Source organism: Leiobunum rupestre, chromosome 4 (assembly GCF_980474605.1).
Source record: "Leiobunum rupestre chromosome 4, qqLeiRupe1.1.hap1, whole genome shotgun sequence".
Lineage (NCBI taxonomy): Eukaryota > Metazoa > Arthropoda > Arachnida > Opiliones > Sclerosomatidae > Leiobunum > Leiobunum rupestre.
The window spans coordinates 11422033-11435081 of record NC_143387.1 but is presented as its reverse complement, the minus strand read 5'-3'; the positions used below and the strand labels follow the sequence as shown (position 1 = coordinate 11435081).

Sequence of the window (13049 nt, the reverse complement as noted above, 5' to 3'; positions counted from 1 at the left end):
TGGAATTTTTAAAATAATGATAGAAAACCTTTAAATGATTATGCCCAAAATGTAATTGTAAATTTAGAAACTTCTCTCCGGATTTAATAATACGCAATGAACCCACTTTTTTGACTGCTCTTCACGAAGTTGAGAAACACTCTCGCTATTGTGCAAATAATCTTAGTGTTGGAAACAAAAAATGTATTGTCTTGTTAAAATCTACAGCGGTGTGTGTGAGAATAATCACATGGTTAATATTACATCATCATCACAATTCGTCAGTGCCAATAATTTTATAGTAGACTGGATTTATTGTACTATAATAATTAGTCTTTGGATTTATGTACGTTTGTTTTTTTTTGTGTCCGGTATGCTGGCAGTACAATTTAAAAAACAATTGCAAACTTGCCAAATTCGGTAAATTGCCAGAAAGTTGGAGAAAATCAGCACCATTTTGACTGGATTAAAAACTGAGTCAATTATAGAGGCACTCCTCGAGGAAACAAAAACAGAGATGATCCCAATTTATCATTGCCTGTAAAAATAATTTACATTGAAAGTGACGCGCAATACGGTTGCAGAAAAAATTCTTTTCATATAGCGATATCGTTGTTCTTTGGAAAAATGCGCTAAATTGTAGCTACAGAACATGTCTCAAAAAATTATGAAAATTCAAGCCAAAGCACGAGGCGGTTTGGTGTGCGTTAACTGTACAAACATTTCGAAAAAAAAGGTGCGACTTTAAAAGATCACGCCCATGACCTCAACACAACAGTAAACGCCATAATTAAAACTCAGTGACAAAGGAACCACAAATACCAATGATAGGTGGCACGGGTTAAAAAACTAAAATGAATCGAGGGAAAACATGGCACCCACAGTTAGAGGATAAAAATAAATAAAAAACCACGTATAATAGGCTTTGGACAATTGTGATTCCCGTACCGTGAAACTAAAACACTCATAGATAACTGTGTTGATCATTTTCAGGGATTACATAAAAATTGTGCTGATGAATCACACTGCAAAGATCCAGAACACATTCCAAGTTACATTGTTGTAAATGACCCAGTAGCAATATTAATCTTATCAAAATATTTGAAATACACCAAGAATTTTGTACATGAACCAAAATCATCAGCGACCAATCTCGGTAACGTTGGATTCATTTTCCCATTACTCCCTTAGAAGAGTATAGGTAATCCCCCTTAACGGTTTTTTATTCCCCCTCCAGGTCTCGAAGAGCTTTGGAGTATGCCACCTGGCGTTACTAATGGTAAAATTTTAATAAACACGGACTTAGAAATTTACTTTGGAAAGTATCTTTTACAGTCCATGTCGCAAACACACCAGTTTTATTAAGTCAAATTTTTTTAAATTAAATAGTCAAAATGTCGAGTAAAGAGGTATTTACGCAGTGTAATTGTTTCTAATGAACAAGCCTAAACTAATAAATCAGTGGGATGTAATTTAGTTAAAACCTCGGTAAAAACACAAGAAAAGCTAAAGGAATTGACTATATTACCAATACCTAGCTGTTAAACCTTGGAACAAAATCAAAACACCGATTTTGATGAAACTATAGGGGTATGTAGACCTTGTGTTGACATGAAAATTCACCAAGAGAAAAGTTACTATGGGCCTCCGTTTTGCCATGGCAATCAAAAACGTTTTTGGCCCCTCAAAACGTAAAAATCCACATTTAAAAAAGCATGGGATTTTCTTGGTTTCAAAGAGTACTTAATTACCAGTTTACTCAAATTCACCAATTGGGTAATTAGCCTTCCACCAGCCATTTTGGTTAAGCCTATAGGCACCTAAAAAAGCAGCTTCCTCAATTAAATGTACTACCATAAGGTCTACCAAACCCCCGAGTTTCAACAAAATCGGTGATAACCACCTCGGGTAGTCTCCTTGTAAGGTGTGCCATCTATTTAATATAAACTTTTTTTAAATAATATTGATACCATAAATTTTTTTATAATAATCTTGTATGCAGATGGTGCAAATATATGCATGCACATTAATTTTCCTCCCAGTCTTAAACTGATAAATTGGTAACAACATTACCTTTCGAACAAAATATACCATTATTCTACATGTGACTAATTATAGCAATGGTTTCCAATTTGGATTAGTCCAAAACCTTCTTACAATGCAAAGTAATGTTTTCGAGCTATAACAAACTTGATGATCTATAATGAAATTGCGAACTATCACTACGTTAAGTCACTTTTCTCATTTAATATGCCCTTAAATTGCAGGCAATAAAACTAGTATCTTTTAAATCCTATCACTGGTTATACCACTCGGTGTTTCTATAATCATGATTAAAATTAAACCATCTTATCTTTATTAAAAATTATTTAATAATGTTTAAGTGTAGCTCTTAATTTTAAATCATTTTGGTGTATCAAAACAAATGACTGATTTTAATGAATATAATACAAATGGTTTGATTTGAAACAATGTTTCCATCTTTTCTACTTAGCAAGGGGATTGGCATGTATTGTCACTCCATTTATTCTGGTTTCATGAATTGGTTTGAAATTCTTTGGATTAACAGGCATTTTTTCTAACTCATCCAAGGCATCATTTCCATCAATCACCCTATAAAAAAGATATAATGAAACATTGTTTTAGATTTTAGTTAATAAAATCCACAGACGCAACAGGCTCAAAAGGGGATGAAAGTTTGTACCAATAAATGAAGCACATACAGCATGGGCTCAGGTTTGAAGAACAGAGTACCATAGTATTTACAATAATAACAGCTGGCTTATTGTCAGAAATTATAGTTTTACTGGGGCCCAGGGCTGCTCTTGGAAGCCCTGTAAATCAAAGGAATATTTGAGAAGATATAGGGGGAGCCCTCACTACTTAGGTAACTTTTTAATCCGCAATCACTATATATTTAATATTTATTAACCCTTTTGGAAGTAGAGGAATAGTGCATTTAAAATAATAAAGGTAGAGTTTATAAATTTTGAAGATTTGAAATACTATATCCAGTGGCGTAGCTGAGAACTCAATTTTTTAATGGTGAATGGGGCCCCGAGTTTCCCCCGCGCCGCGGGCCCTGCAGACCATCAGCTACACAACTGACTATCGCACACTATGTTGGCGCTTCTAAAAATAATAATATCCACACATGCATTTGTATAATAGTTGGGTCTGTAAATTTAAAAACCACAAGGCTGCCAGTGGTAGCGCCTTAAACTTTTTATATAAAGAGTGGTATGGGCCTTCTTAAATGAAACTCAGTGCCACCTAGGAGCAACAAACACAGCGCACCACACAAGGAGAAGGAAACCCATCAAAAGTCGTGCATTTTCTTGCATAAATTTTTCATTGGTTAGATGCTTTAGCGTCTGCTGCCATTGGAATGGGAAAATTTGTAAATTGTGAGACGATCAGCGTTAAGGCTCGTCCAATGAAATTTGTACACAACACTGCGTTAGCGTGTTTAAAGGCTAGCTGCGTTCTCCTTGTGTTTGTGCCACAAGCTTGAATTCAACAATCCAATCTCGAGGATGCTTTGATTATTTTTGAGGAGGCAAATAAGTGTTTATGTGCTTTTGGCACTAAGCTCCCCCTCAAATACAGCCAGCTCTGAGTTCTAACCACTCTGCCTGGAACAGCTGTAACCAGAGCCAGGAATTTTGAATGAAAAGGTACCCACAAAATATTCCTCTGAATTCCACCCACTGTTCATGAAGGAGTTATCTAAAATATTTTCACAAGGTGGAACCCTTAGTTATTCTGGGATAAATAATTACAAATACAACATTCAAGCACTTACTTTCCAAAAACAGTATACTTCATGTCAAGATGGGGTTGTTTAGAGTATGTTATAAAAAATTGAGAAGCATTAGTGTTGGGTCCATTATTTGCCATTGAGACGACACCTCTGACATTGTGCTGAAAATTAGAAAACCAATAAGTGCTCTGATATTAATTTAAGAGGTTAACGGTAATAGGGATCAGCTGTTGGCTTGCGTGGCATGAAGGGCTTGCTACCACCCTACTACACAATTTAACCTAGCAATTTAAGGCAATAAAAGTCGCTAGATAACTTGGGCCTAAGGTTTCCTTCAAAAAATTTAGGAAAAGTTAAAAAACTGGACAGTTACAAATAATCTAAAAATTTGGTTTTGTCTCGCTATAGGCATCCAGACCTTTTGATTTAGAGTGCTTAAACTTTGTATAGTTGTTCTCAATGTACAAAGTAAGCAATTCATGTACACTCTCCAAACCTGAAGTCCTCTGGCCACAATGGTCTGTTCCATGGAACTGCAAAGTTTTCAATATTTTTTGTGAGTAGATAAAAATTATTTTCATTAGTGAATGCCAAAAAGACATGCGACAAAGCAAGACACACCAAGCTACTCATGAGGCCAAACCATTGTGTATTGAATTTCAATTTTACTACCATTCCATAAATATTTTAACTTTCACCTCATGACCTTGGAGAAAGTGGAGTTTTAAAATTTGGAAATGAATGACTAAAATCCTAGCCAAATTTGGATAGAAAGAATAATAGCAGAAGAGCCCTACCATTGTGCAAAATACTTGCTTACAATAATTTGAAGAAATATTTTTGTACTATGCAAATTTTCATTATTTCCTTATTATATAAATATAGGAATATTATTTGTAACCAACCATTTTTTAATTTTGGAATCTAGCTTTGAAACACATACTATTGTCAAAATATTTTCATGCTGAGCATATGAATCAATCAGTAAAAATTTGTAACACCATTACCAAAGTAATTTGGAGCAAGCAGAAATGAACTGATTAGACTTATAACAGTTCTACAAAAGTATCCATACCATGGATTTTCATGAATGAACTGTTAATTTGCTAGCTCTCAGATTTTTTACAGAAAAAAGAATAGAACATAGCATAACTATTATATCAGTAAAATATGATTTATAAGTATATATCCTTAAGAGGTGATAACAACGTATACTTTCATGGTTGAACAAGAAATTCACACCCTCAGAATAATTGCTTCGAAGCTATGAAGGTAAGTGTTTCATTTTTATGGCCTAGATGCATACTTCACTTGCTAAAATACATTATATACCTTCTGATACAGCTACTCATCACCAAATGATAGAGTTCTTTATTAGCACTTTCGCCTCGCAGCAAGAGGAGCCGGGTTCGATCCCAGCTTGTGGCACTGGGTGAAAACTCGGAACTACTCCTTCTGCGTTGAGTTTGCAAGTTCTCTCCCCACTGGTTTAAGGGGTTTTCCCCCGAGATCTTCGGTTTCCCCTTCCATAAAAACTTGTTGAGGTTAACGGTAATAGTTAGTGTAGGGAGCTGTTGGCTCGAACGCGTGGCATGCAGGGCTTGCCACCACCCTCCTACGCATTGTAACCCGGCCACCTGAATTAATGGCTTCAAAAGTCGCTTGACGACTTAGGCCTAAGGTGGTGCCTTGGGTATTAGCCTAGCCGATTATTAACTAATAACTAACCATTTGTAGAGTTTCACCTTAACACGAGATAGATAAAAATCAAAATGAAGCCTTTAAAAAACTCCAAACCTTAAGGTCTTCACGAAACTCGTCTTCAAATTTAGAGCCCCATATGCTTGTTCCACCTTTTCCAGTACCTGCAATAATAATTAGCCTAGCTGATTATTATCATTATTATTATTATTATAATCTATTTATATATAACATCTTGTGGTAGTTTATTAGAGACGAGTCGGGCAGAATTAAATTTTAATTTTTACGGGTCGGGTCAGGCAAATTTAATTTTTGAAAATTTCGGGTCGGGCCGGGTCGGGCTAATTTTCAATCGGGCCCGGGTCGGGCCGGGTTTTGTATATTTTAAAACTAAATGGACCCGGTCGGGCCGGGCCAATTTTCAAACGGGCCGGGCTTTTAAAAAAAGGCCCGACCTGCGTAGGTCGTGTGAAATGTTTCGGCCCTTCGGGTGTTGTACGAAGAGAGAGGGGTTGGAAGAGAGATAGTTGAGTTTGGCGAGCAGCGCGACTAGCGTCTATTTCAAGGTCGTCTCAGTCGTCCGATTCGCCTAAACTTTTCTTACGTTTCGTTTTTACTTTTGATTTCACGGCGTTAAATTGTGTCTCGGCGTACTTTGAAAAAATATAGGTAAAAGAATTCTAGATATTCCCGCGTCACGAACGACTAACGAGTGACGAACGTGTATTTTCCAGCACGGGACTAACTCTTGGTCCTCGAAGAACGATTTAAAAGGTTCAACCACGGACTGTAAATTTTAGAGGACCGGTATTCCCGAGGTATTTTACGCCCCGTTCACCGATCAGGCTGACGGGAGTCGCTCAAGGTCATAAAAAAAAACTAAAGCGCGTGTCTTTCGGTCGGCCAGATTTCCAGATAACATGCGGGGGGGGGTCTATCTCTATGCGTGGTACAAATGACCTTGACGGACTCTCTCTCTCTAGTTCGAAGTGATTGATGCTCGGGGAAAATAAAATTCTACAGGGGAAGGCTACGCTTTACTCGTCCTCTAAAATTTACAGTCCATGGTTCAACTCTTTCGCAACTAACTGTTCTTTTCAAAAATGGTTTAAATAAATAAATGCCTCTTGTTATATTTTGTATTGCATATCTACATCTACACGAGGGGCAGGTCACTTCAATTTTGGGTGCGTCTTAATCATAGTAAAATGATTAAATCAGGGTAATCAAGATTAGAAAATCTAATCACGATTTAAACGAGATTTAATCATTCTAATCATGATCTAATCTTTTTAATCAGGATTTAATCATTTAAACGAGATTTAATCATTTTAATTCGATTTTATCATGATTAAACGTGATTTAATTAACTTAATCGGGATTAAATTGAATTTAATCAAAATAATCACGATTAAATCAGAATTAATCTTTCGAGGGGTGCGTCGTTAATCAAGGAAGTGACCTGCCCCTAGCATCTACAGTATAAAAAAAGCTTTGCTATGGGTTGCGGGTCTTATCGGGTTTCCGGGCCGGGCCGGGCAAAATCGATTTTTTAATTTATCGGGTCGGGTCGGGTCGGGTCGGGTCGGGCAAAAATTATTTTCATTTTTTACGAGTCGGGTCGGGTCGGGCAAAATTTAATTTTAAAAATTTCGGGTCGGGTCGGGTCGGGCAAAATTTAATTTTAAAAATTTCGGGTCGGGTCGGGTCGGGTCGGGCAAAATTTTATTTTAATTATTTCGGGTCGGGTCGGATCGGCAAAATTTATTTTTACGTTTTTCGGGTCGGGTCGGGCCGAAAAAAAAGGGGGCCCGACTCGTCTCTATAGTTTATACACAGCTTTAATTCTTGCCCGATTTTGGCCCAACTTTGGATATAGGTTCGACATAATCCAAGGACGGTTTCAAAGAAATCTAACTAACAATAAAACATTACCGTTTGATTTTCTGACTAAAAAACCTAATTTCCCCGTATCGCTTACACTACCTGCTCATATAAGCCAGAGCTATGCTAAAGCTCTCCCAGTGGGTGCCTAAAGTTCTTCGCTATGTGTTAATAAACCAGCGCTGCAAGGCAGTCACTCGTTGTTCTTTCATATGTGTTATAGGAATAATTATCTCACTGTATCCCTTTCACTGCCAGCTTAGATGCCACTGCATGAAAGAGATATAGAATTTGGAATGCTTTCTTTATCTCTCTAGCTAAAGGTCACTAAGTTTTCTTTGTTTGCAGGTTGGTCATATGATCAAAGTATATGGTTACCCCTCTCTACTTCCGCATGCATCATGTCGTCCATACTGCTTTTTAATCATTTTTGCCAGGCATAGAATAGATTTATTTAGTTTTAAAATTTTATTTTACATTTCGGCTAATAGTTTTTCTTTATACACAATTTACTGACGTGTCTTTTTGATTTTGAAACAGTTAAAAATTGACACAATTTACCTTCATTAAATCTAAATAACAAACATTACCTGTTGGATCGCCAGTTTGCACCATAAATCCTTTTATATTTCGATGAAAAAGACAGCCTTCGTAATAGTTACTGGCACATAATGCCAAGAAGTTTTCACATGCTCTAGGGCACTGCTCACAGAATAGCTCCACTTTAATATCACCAAAGTCAGTATGGAGAGAAACTGCCTGTGTGTAAAATGAAAATATTGTAAATCTAACTAAAAATGAATATTACAAGTAAGTTGAACAAACATAATTAAGTTGGTTTCTTTTCACCTGTTCCGGGATTTTGGAGTAGGGTAAGAAGAGTAAGGCTACAACATCATTTAACTCCGATTCTGTAAAATGGCTGCCTGGGGTCTTTTTAGCAGATAACAAAATACGATTGACTCCTATACACCTCCTTTTCCAAAGAAGTAAAAAGAGTAGCCCTAATACTCCGGAACAAGCAAATAGTTTATAGGGCAGAGTAATTCTCGTCCCTGGAACAGGCGAATAAAACGTTTTAGGTTACTAAGAGTAAACTTTTAGTCCAAGAACAGGCGAAAAGAAACCACCAATAGGCGTAAGTAAAACTTTAGGAGAACTCCTAATTTTATAATAAATAAACATATACAAAATTTAATAAACATTTTATAGTGTCATGTATGATAACAAAATTATTAAAAAAAACTGTCATAACACTAGAGGTAAATTGCTAATAATAAGCATCATTGTTTTGCACAAATACCATAACTTCATGAACAATACCTCTGAAATTTTGGTTCATTGAAAGTGTGGTTACTGTGGTACTGGATTTGTGAGCGTAAATCAAAGTGACATTTCAGGCCAAGGTTCCTAGAATTTTTACTAATTCAAGCAACCTCCAATAAGAAGAATTTCAATTCTACTTGATAATAATAAATGCTTCATGATTCTATGGTATTCTTACCATTATATGAAGTTCAAATTTAGGAATATTCACCAAGAACTTGAATATACAATACTTAACATTTCAAACTATTTAAACTAGAACATTTTCTAAAACACAGACTATGTAGCAGACAGGTCTCCATTTAATACAAAGTAGCAGACGTAAATTGAATTTCAGTCTTTTAAGCAGGGCTGTACCAAAGATTATAGGTGGTTTTTTTTCGCTTGTCCGGGGACAAAAAGTGTAAACTTTTTACCCTAAGACGTTTTATTCGCCTGTTATCGGCCCTGTCCCGAATTTTGTTCGCTTGTTCCGGAGTATTAGGGTTACACTTTTTACTCCTCCTCGAAAGGAGGTGTAGAGGGAGTAATCTAGTTTTGTCGTCTGCTTAAATTTCGTTGCACGAAAATATGACGGGAAACTTTTTGTAAATAACCTTTAACCTTTAACTACTCCCTTCCTACTCCAACTCGTTTTTTTCGTCAAGACAGAATTGAAGTAAAATTACATGGCTACACTTTTTAACCTTCTCAAAAAACCCAGAACAGGCGAAAAAAAACCACCTAATATATTACGTACCCTAGGATTCGAAATCACGGCGTTTCTCTATAGCGCGTTTTCTCGTGAGGCTTTTACTGAGTTTGCGCCGGAAGTCGGAAAAATCGGGCTCCATAGCAGGGTGAGAAATAAGGAATTTCAATAGATAACCTAAGATTATATTACTCACCTTTAGTTTTCTTTCGCTTAGAAACATTTTTAGAGCTACAGGCATGATCCATTATTGTTTTAAAACAACAGAACGCAGAAATATCTGGTATCTTGAAAACCACGGCGCAATTTTCACTAAGACTTTACGATAAACCTGCCAGCTCTATGGAGGCAGTTTTTTACGACTTCCGCCGGGAATTCAGTAAGAGCCTGCGTTTACGTACCAGGAGCTTAATTTCGAATCTAGGGTACGTAGTTATATTATCTTTGGCTGTACAGAGGTATTTAGTCATGTCAGGAACAAATATAATTAAAATTTTGGGTGATAAAAAAAGCACCTTTAATTACCGCATTTGATCGTTTCCTACCCATAGTTAAAGTTCCTTTACAGATCATAGAAAACTTCCCAGGCACTTGTTTACGTCGTAGCTCTGCATGGTTTGAGCAGAGTTTCGCCCGGGGCAATTTCTGAGTGAGCGCCAACAAATCAGCTCATAACCCAAAGGGAAGGGCTGCAAATCCGAACATCTCATTTTAGTCCCGAGTTAAGCAGCTTGCTAGCAGTAGCAGGCCTATCTCTACCCAATGAGGTAGAATAAATAGAGATCCAAATCCGCCTTCCAGGACCTACCGTTTCGCGGGACAGTATATGTTGAATTGGAGAGTAACGCCAAATCGTGTTGGCGCCATCTATCGTGTTATTGGAAAAATAAACCTTAATATATTTTGCAAAAGTGTCTGCTTATAGAAACAGATGACACCAACAGGATTGGATAAAGTTGTACTTAAGCCTAATTCTCCTACTCAAATAAAATGTGTTTGGATCTCTATTTATTCTACCTCATTGATCTATAATAATAATCAATAATAATCAGCTAGGCTAATACCCAAGGCACCACCACTAAGTCGTCAAGCGACTTTTAAAGCCTTTAATTTAGGTGGCCGGGTTACAATGCGTAAGAGGGCCAACAGCTCCCTACACTAACTATTACCGTTAACCTCTTCAAGTTTTTAGGAAAGGGAAAACCGAAGAGCTCGGGAAAACCCCTTAAACCAGTGGGGAGAGAACTTGCAAACTCAACGCAGAAGGAATTGTTCCGAGTTTTCACCCAGTGCTGGGATCGAACCCAGTTCCTCTTGCTGCGAGGCGAAAGTGCTAACAACTCCGCCACCCCAATCTCTACCATTGGGCTATGTAGGGCTAAGCCCTTTATATTTTTTTTATAATTTAATTCGCGACCGAAACAGCTCTAGGTGGCGATGCGGTGCCTTAGTTTTCCCGCCACTTCTTGTGTGTGTAGCGTCTGCTAGAGCCGAAAATAAATACATCTGGGTCTATGACGTTCTGTATTGTATTCTAATAATAAAACTAGTAACTTCTAAGGAAAATATTATGTATTTTTATATATTTCAGCGCGATTTAAAACTTTGATTGTTAGTACCGTCTGCTAATGCGCGACCTGTTACTGCTTCCGTCTGCTGCCGAATGAGGGCGTATCCATAGTTTTCGGTCGCGAATAGTAATGTATTCAATAATGACCCGCACCTATGAAAAAGGGCGCCAGGCACCTGATATTATTAGTTTAGGGGCACCTGAAAAGTATAGTTCCTAGTTACTGCCTTATTTCATGCATTTCAAAAATAGTTTTGATATTACTACTTTGGCGCCCCTATTTGGGTTGCGCCCAGAGGCCACTTGCCCCTTTGTCCCCCCCCCACTCTTAATCCAGACCTGTATGATTTGAAACAGGTGCTTCAATAAATGACCTTCTTTCTTTTTATTTTCTTTCCTTCCCTACGCGCATCATCGCATGCGTAAGACACTGAAATTGATAACGCGCCCGCAATTCTTTACTTCCCTTCTCGCGCCTACGGTAATTGGTAATAATATTAATAATAATAGAGTAATATCAGTTTTTAACTTTGACCATAGCCGCCATTTAATGCGCATTTGTTTCTCTATGTCGAAAAGCAAGGGTGAGGTTGCGTGGCGTCACGCTGATACTTCTTTATAAGCTAAGCTATTACCCAAGACACCACCAAAGGCCTCAATGATTTATTTCAGGTGGTTGGGTCTAGGAATATGAAAGACCCGTATCCTGGAATTGAAAACGGTATTCCCCTATACTGGCTCCCCGTCGCACCTACGGTAACGTAGTTCGAGCTAAAACTTTAACCTAAGCCTGTAGCGTCATCATATGCCAGGCAGTGTTACTAGATTAACCTATATGAATGTATACATATAATTTCGTCTGCTAAACGTTCGAAATAAGAAGTAGTAACGCGTTTTTCTTTGTTTAGTAGTGGAAAGTGATTTTAATTAGTGGAGGAAGCTGAATGTTTTGTTTTAGTAGTAAAATATTGTAAAATCTAATTAAACAATAAATATTTACCATTATTTGTCTCTTTTTTACTTTTTGAAAAAAAAAAACAGTATAGTTGTGTTCTTGGAAAATTACATTGAACCCTTTTCCTTGTTTCATTGCAAAACTATAAAAACACGCGGTGTGCCAACAACTAGCAGACGAAAATATTTTTTTAAGTTTAAACTATTTCCTCTATATGTATTAAATTCAATATGGTTTAACGTTGCCTAGCCTACCCACCCAGTCAATTCCATAATTTCCATCCTCCTAAGTTGGGTTATATTGCGTAGCGGAATCCATAACGCTACTTGGAATGAATATCTCCCCATATGGTATTTTGTGACGGAACATTCTGGGTGGGGCCAAAAACGCTTATACCGCCTTAAACGACGTAATATTCGGTGACGTGAAATGACTTGCGGCATATAAACTCCGCCTGTTATGTTCCGTCACAACGGCGGGGAATCAAATCCGTTATTCATTCCAAGTAGCGTTATGGATTCCTGTGCGTAGGAGGTAGTGTTTGTACAGCGATAAAATGGAGTCGGGGACCAGGACATAAAATTTGGTAAAAATCTAAAGTAGCAATAAATGCCTTTGTTATCGATATTGTGACCATTTTAGGCTGTATTTAAGTAAATGAGTACAGGATACTATTGTCACAGTAGTATATGCACAGTGCAATTTTTTTTCATCTAAAGGCTTCTCAAAATGAAACCAAATCACAGAAGCTTAAAGGGGAACGGCCAAGCTTTTCCAAAAATTGCCGTATCAAAAGATTAACAAGACGTTCAATATTCTAACATGTACCTTTTGTCTTGAAGAAATAGCTTTTGGCCCAAAAAGTTGAAACGAAAAATAATGCCAGGTGTTTGGGTTTGAATTTTTGCTGCCATCTTAGGGGCTGCCGCCAGCGCCTTTAACCCCGTATGAGCGATTTGCGAACTATCCTAACTTTTAAAATCGCGCAATTTAGGCTTATGTCTCTTATAACTGGAACGCGCCGCGCGTGTAAAACAAATTTTTTGAGTCTTCAGCAGCGCGCGCCTATACGTTGTTTTTCTGTCTCACCGATTTCTCACCAGGTGTCACGGTGGACGCGCGCTTTTCGCTTTCCCGAAATTTCTTTATTTTATTAAAAATTAACCACTCAATATTTTTT

The 13049-nt window shown here is 37.4% G+C and overlaps 1 protein-coding gene across 2 annotated transcripts; it reads right to left on the bottom strand.

The window, feature by feature from the left end:
• Positions 1-2369: 2369 nt before the first annotated feature.
• Positions 2370-9969, bottom strand: LOC149946393 (peptidyl-prolyl cis-trans isomerase-like 3). 2 transcript variants are annotated; one of them, XM_090171332.1, is made up of 7 exons: positions 8832-8934; positions 8651-8737; positions 8177-8382; positions 7918-8086; positions 5540-5607; positions 3785-3903; positions 2370-2592 (listed from the first exon to the last, which is right to left on the bottom strand). In XM_090171332.1, the coding sequence occupies exons 2-7, from the start codon at positions 8667-8669 to the stop codon at positions 2466-2468; spliced, it is 708 nt and encodes a 235-aa protein (XP_090027458.1). In that variant the 5' UTR covers positions 8670-8737; positions 8832-8934; the 3' UTR covers positions 2370-2465. The 2 variants fall into 2 exon arrangements, with proteins under 2 accessions (XP_090027458.1, XP_090027459.1); XM_090171333.1 differs by lacking the exons at positions 8177-8382; positions 8651-8737; positions 8832-8934 and adding an exon at positions 9870-9969.
• Positions 9970-13049: the final 3080 nt, after the last annotated feature.

Coding starts and splice junctions, on each gene's coding strand:
- LOC149946393 (XM_090171332.1), bottom strand. Junction 8,087..8,176: donor ACTCCAAAATCCCGGAACAG/GTGAAAAGAAAC, acceptor TTTTACACACAG/GCAGTTTCTCTCCATACTGA. Junction 5,608..7,917: donor GCAAACTGGCGATCCAACAG/GTAATGTTTGTT, acceptor TTATTATTGCAG/GTACTGGAAAAGGTGGAACA.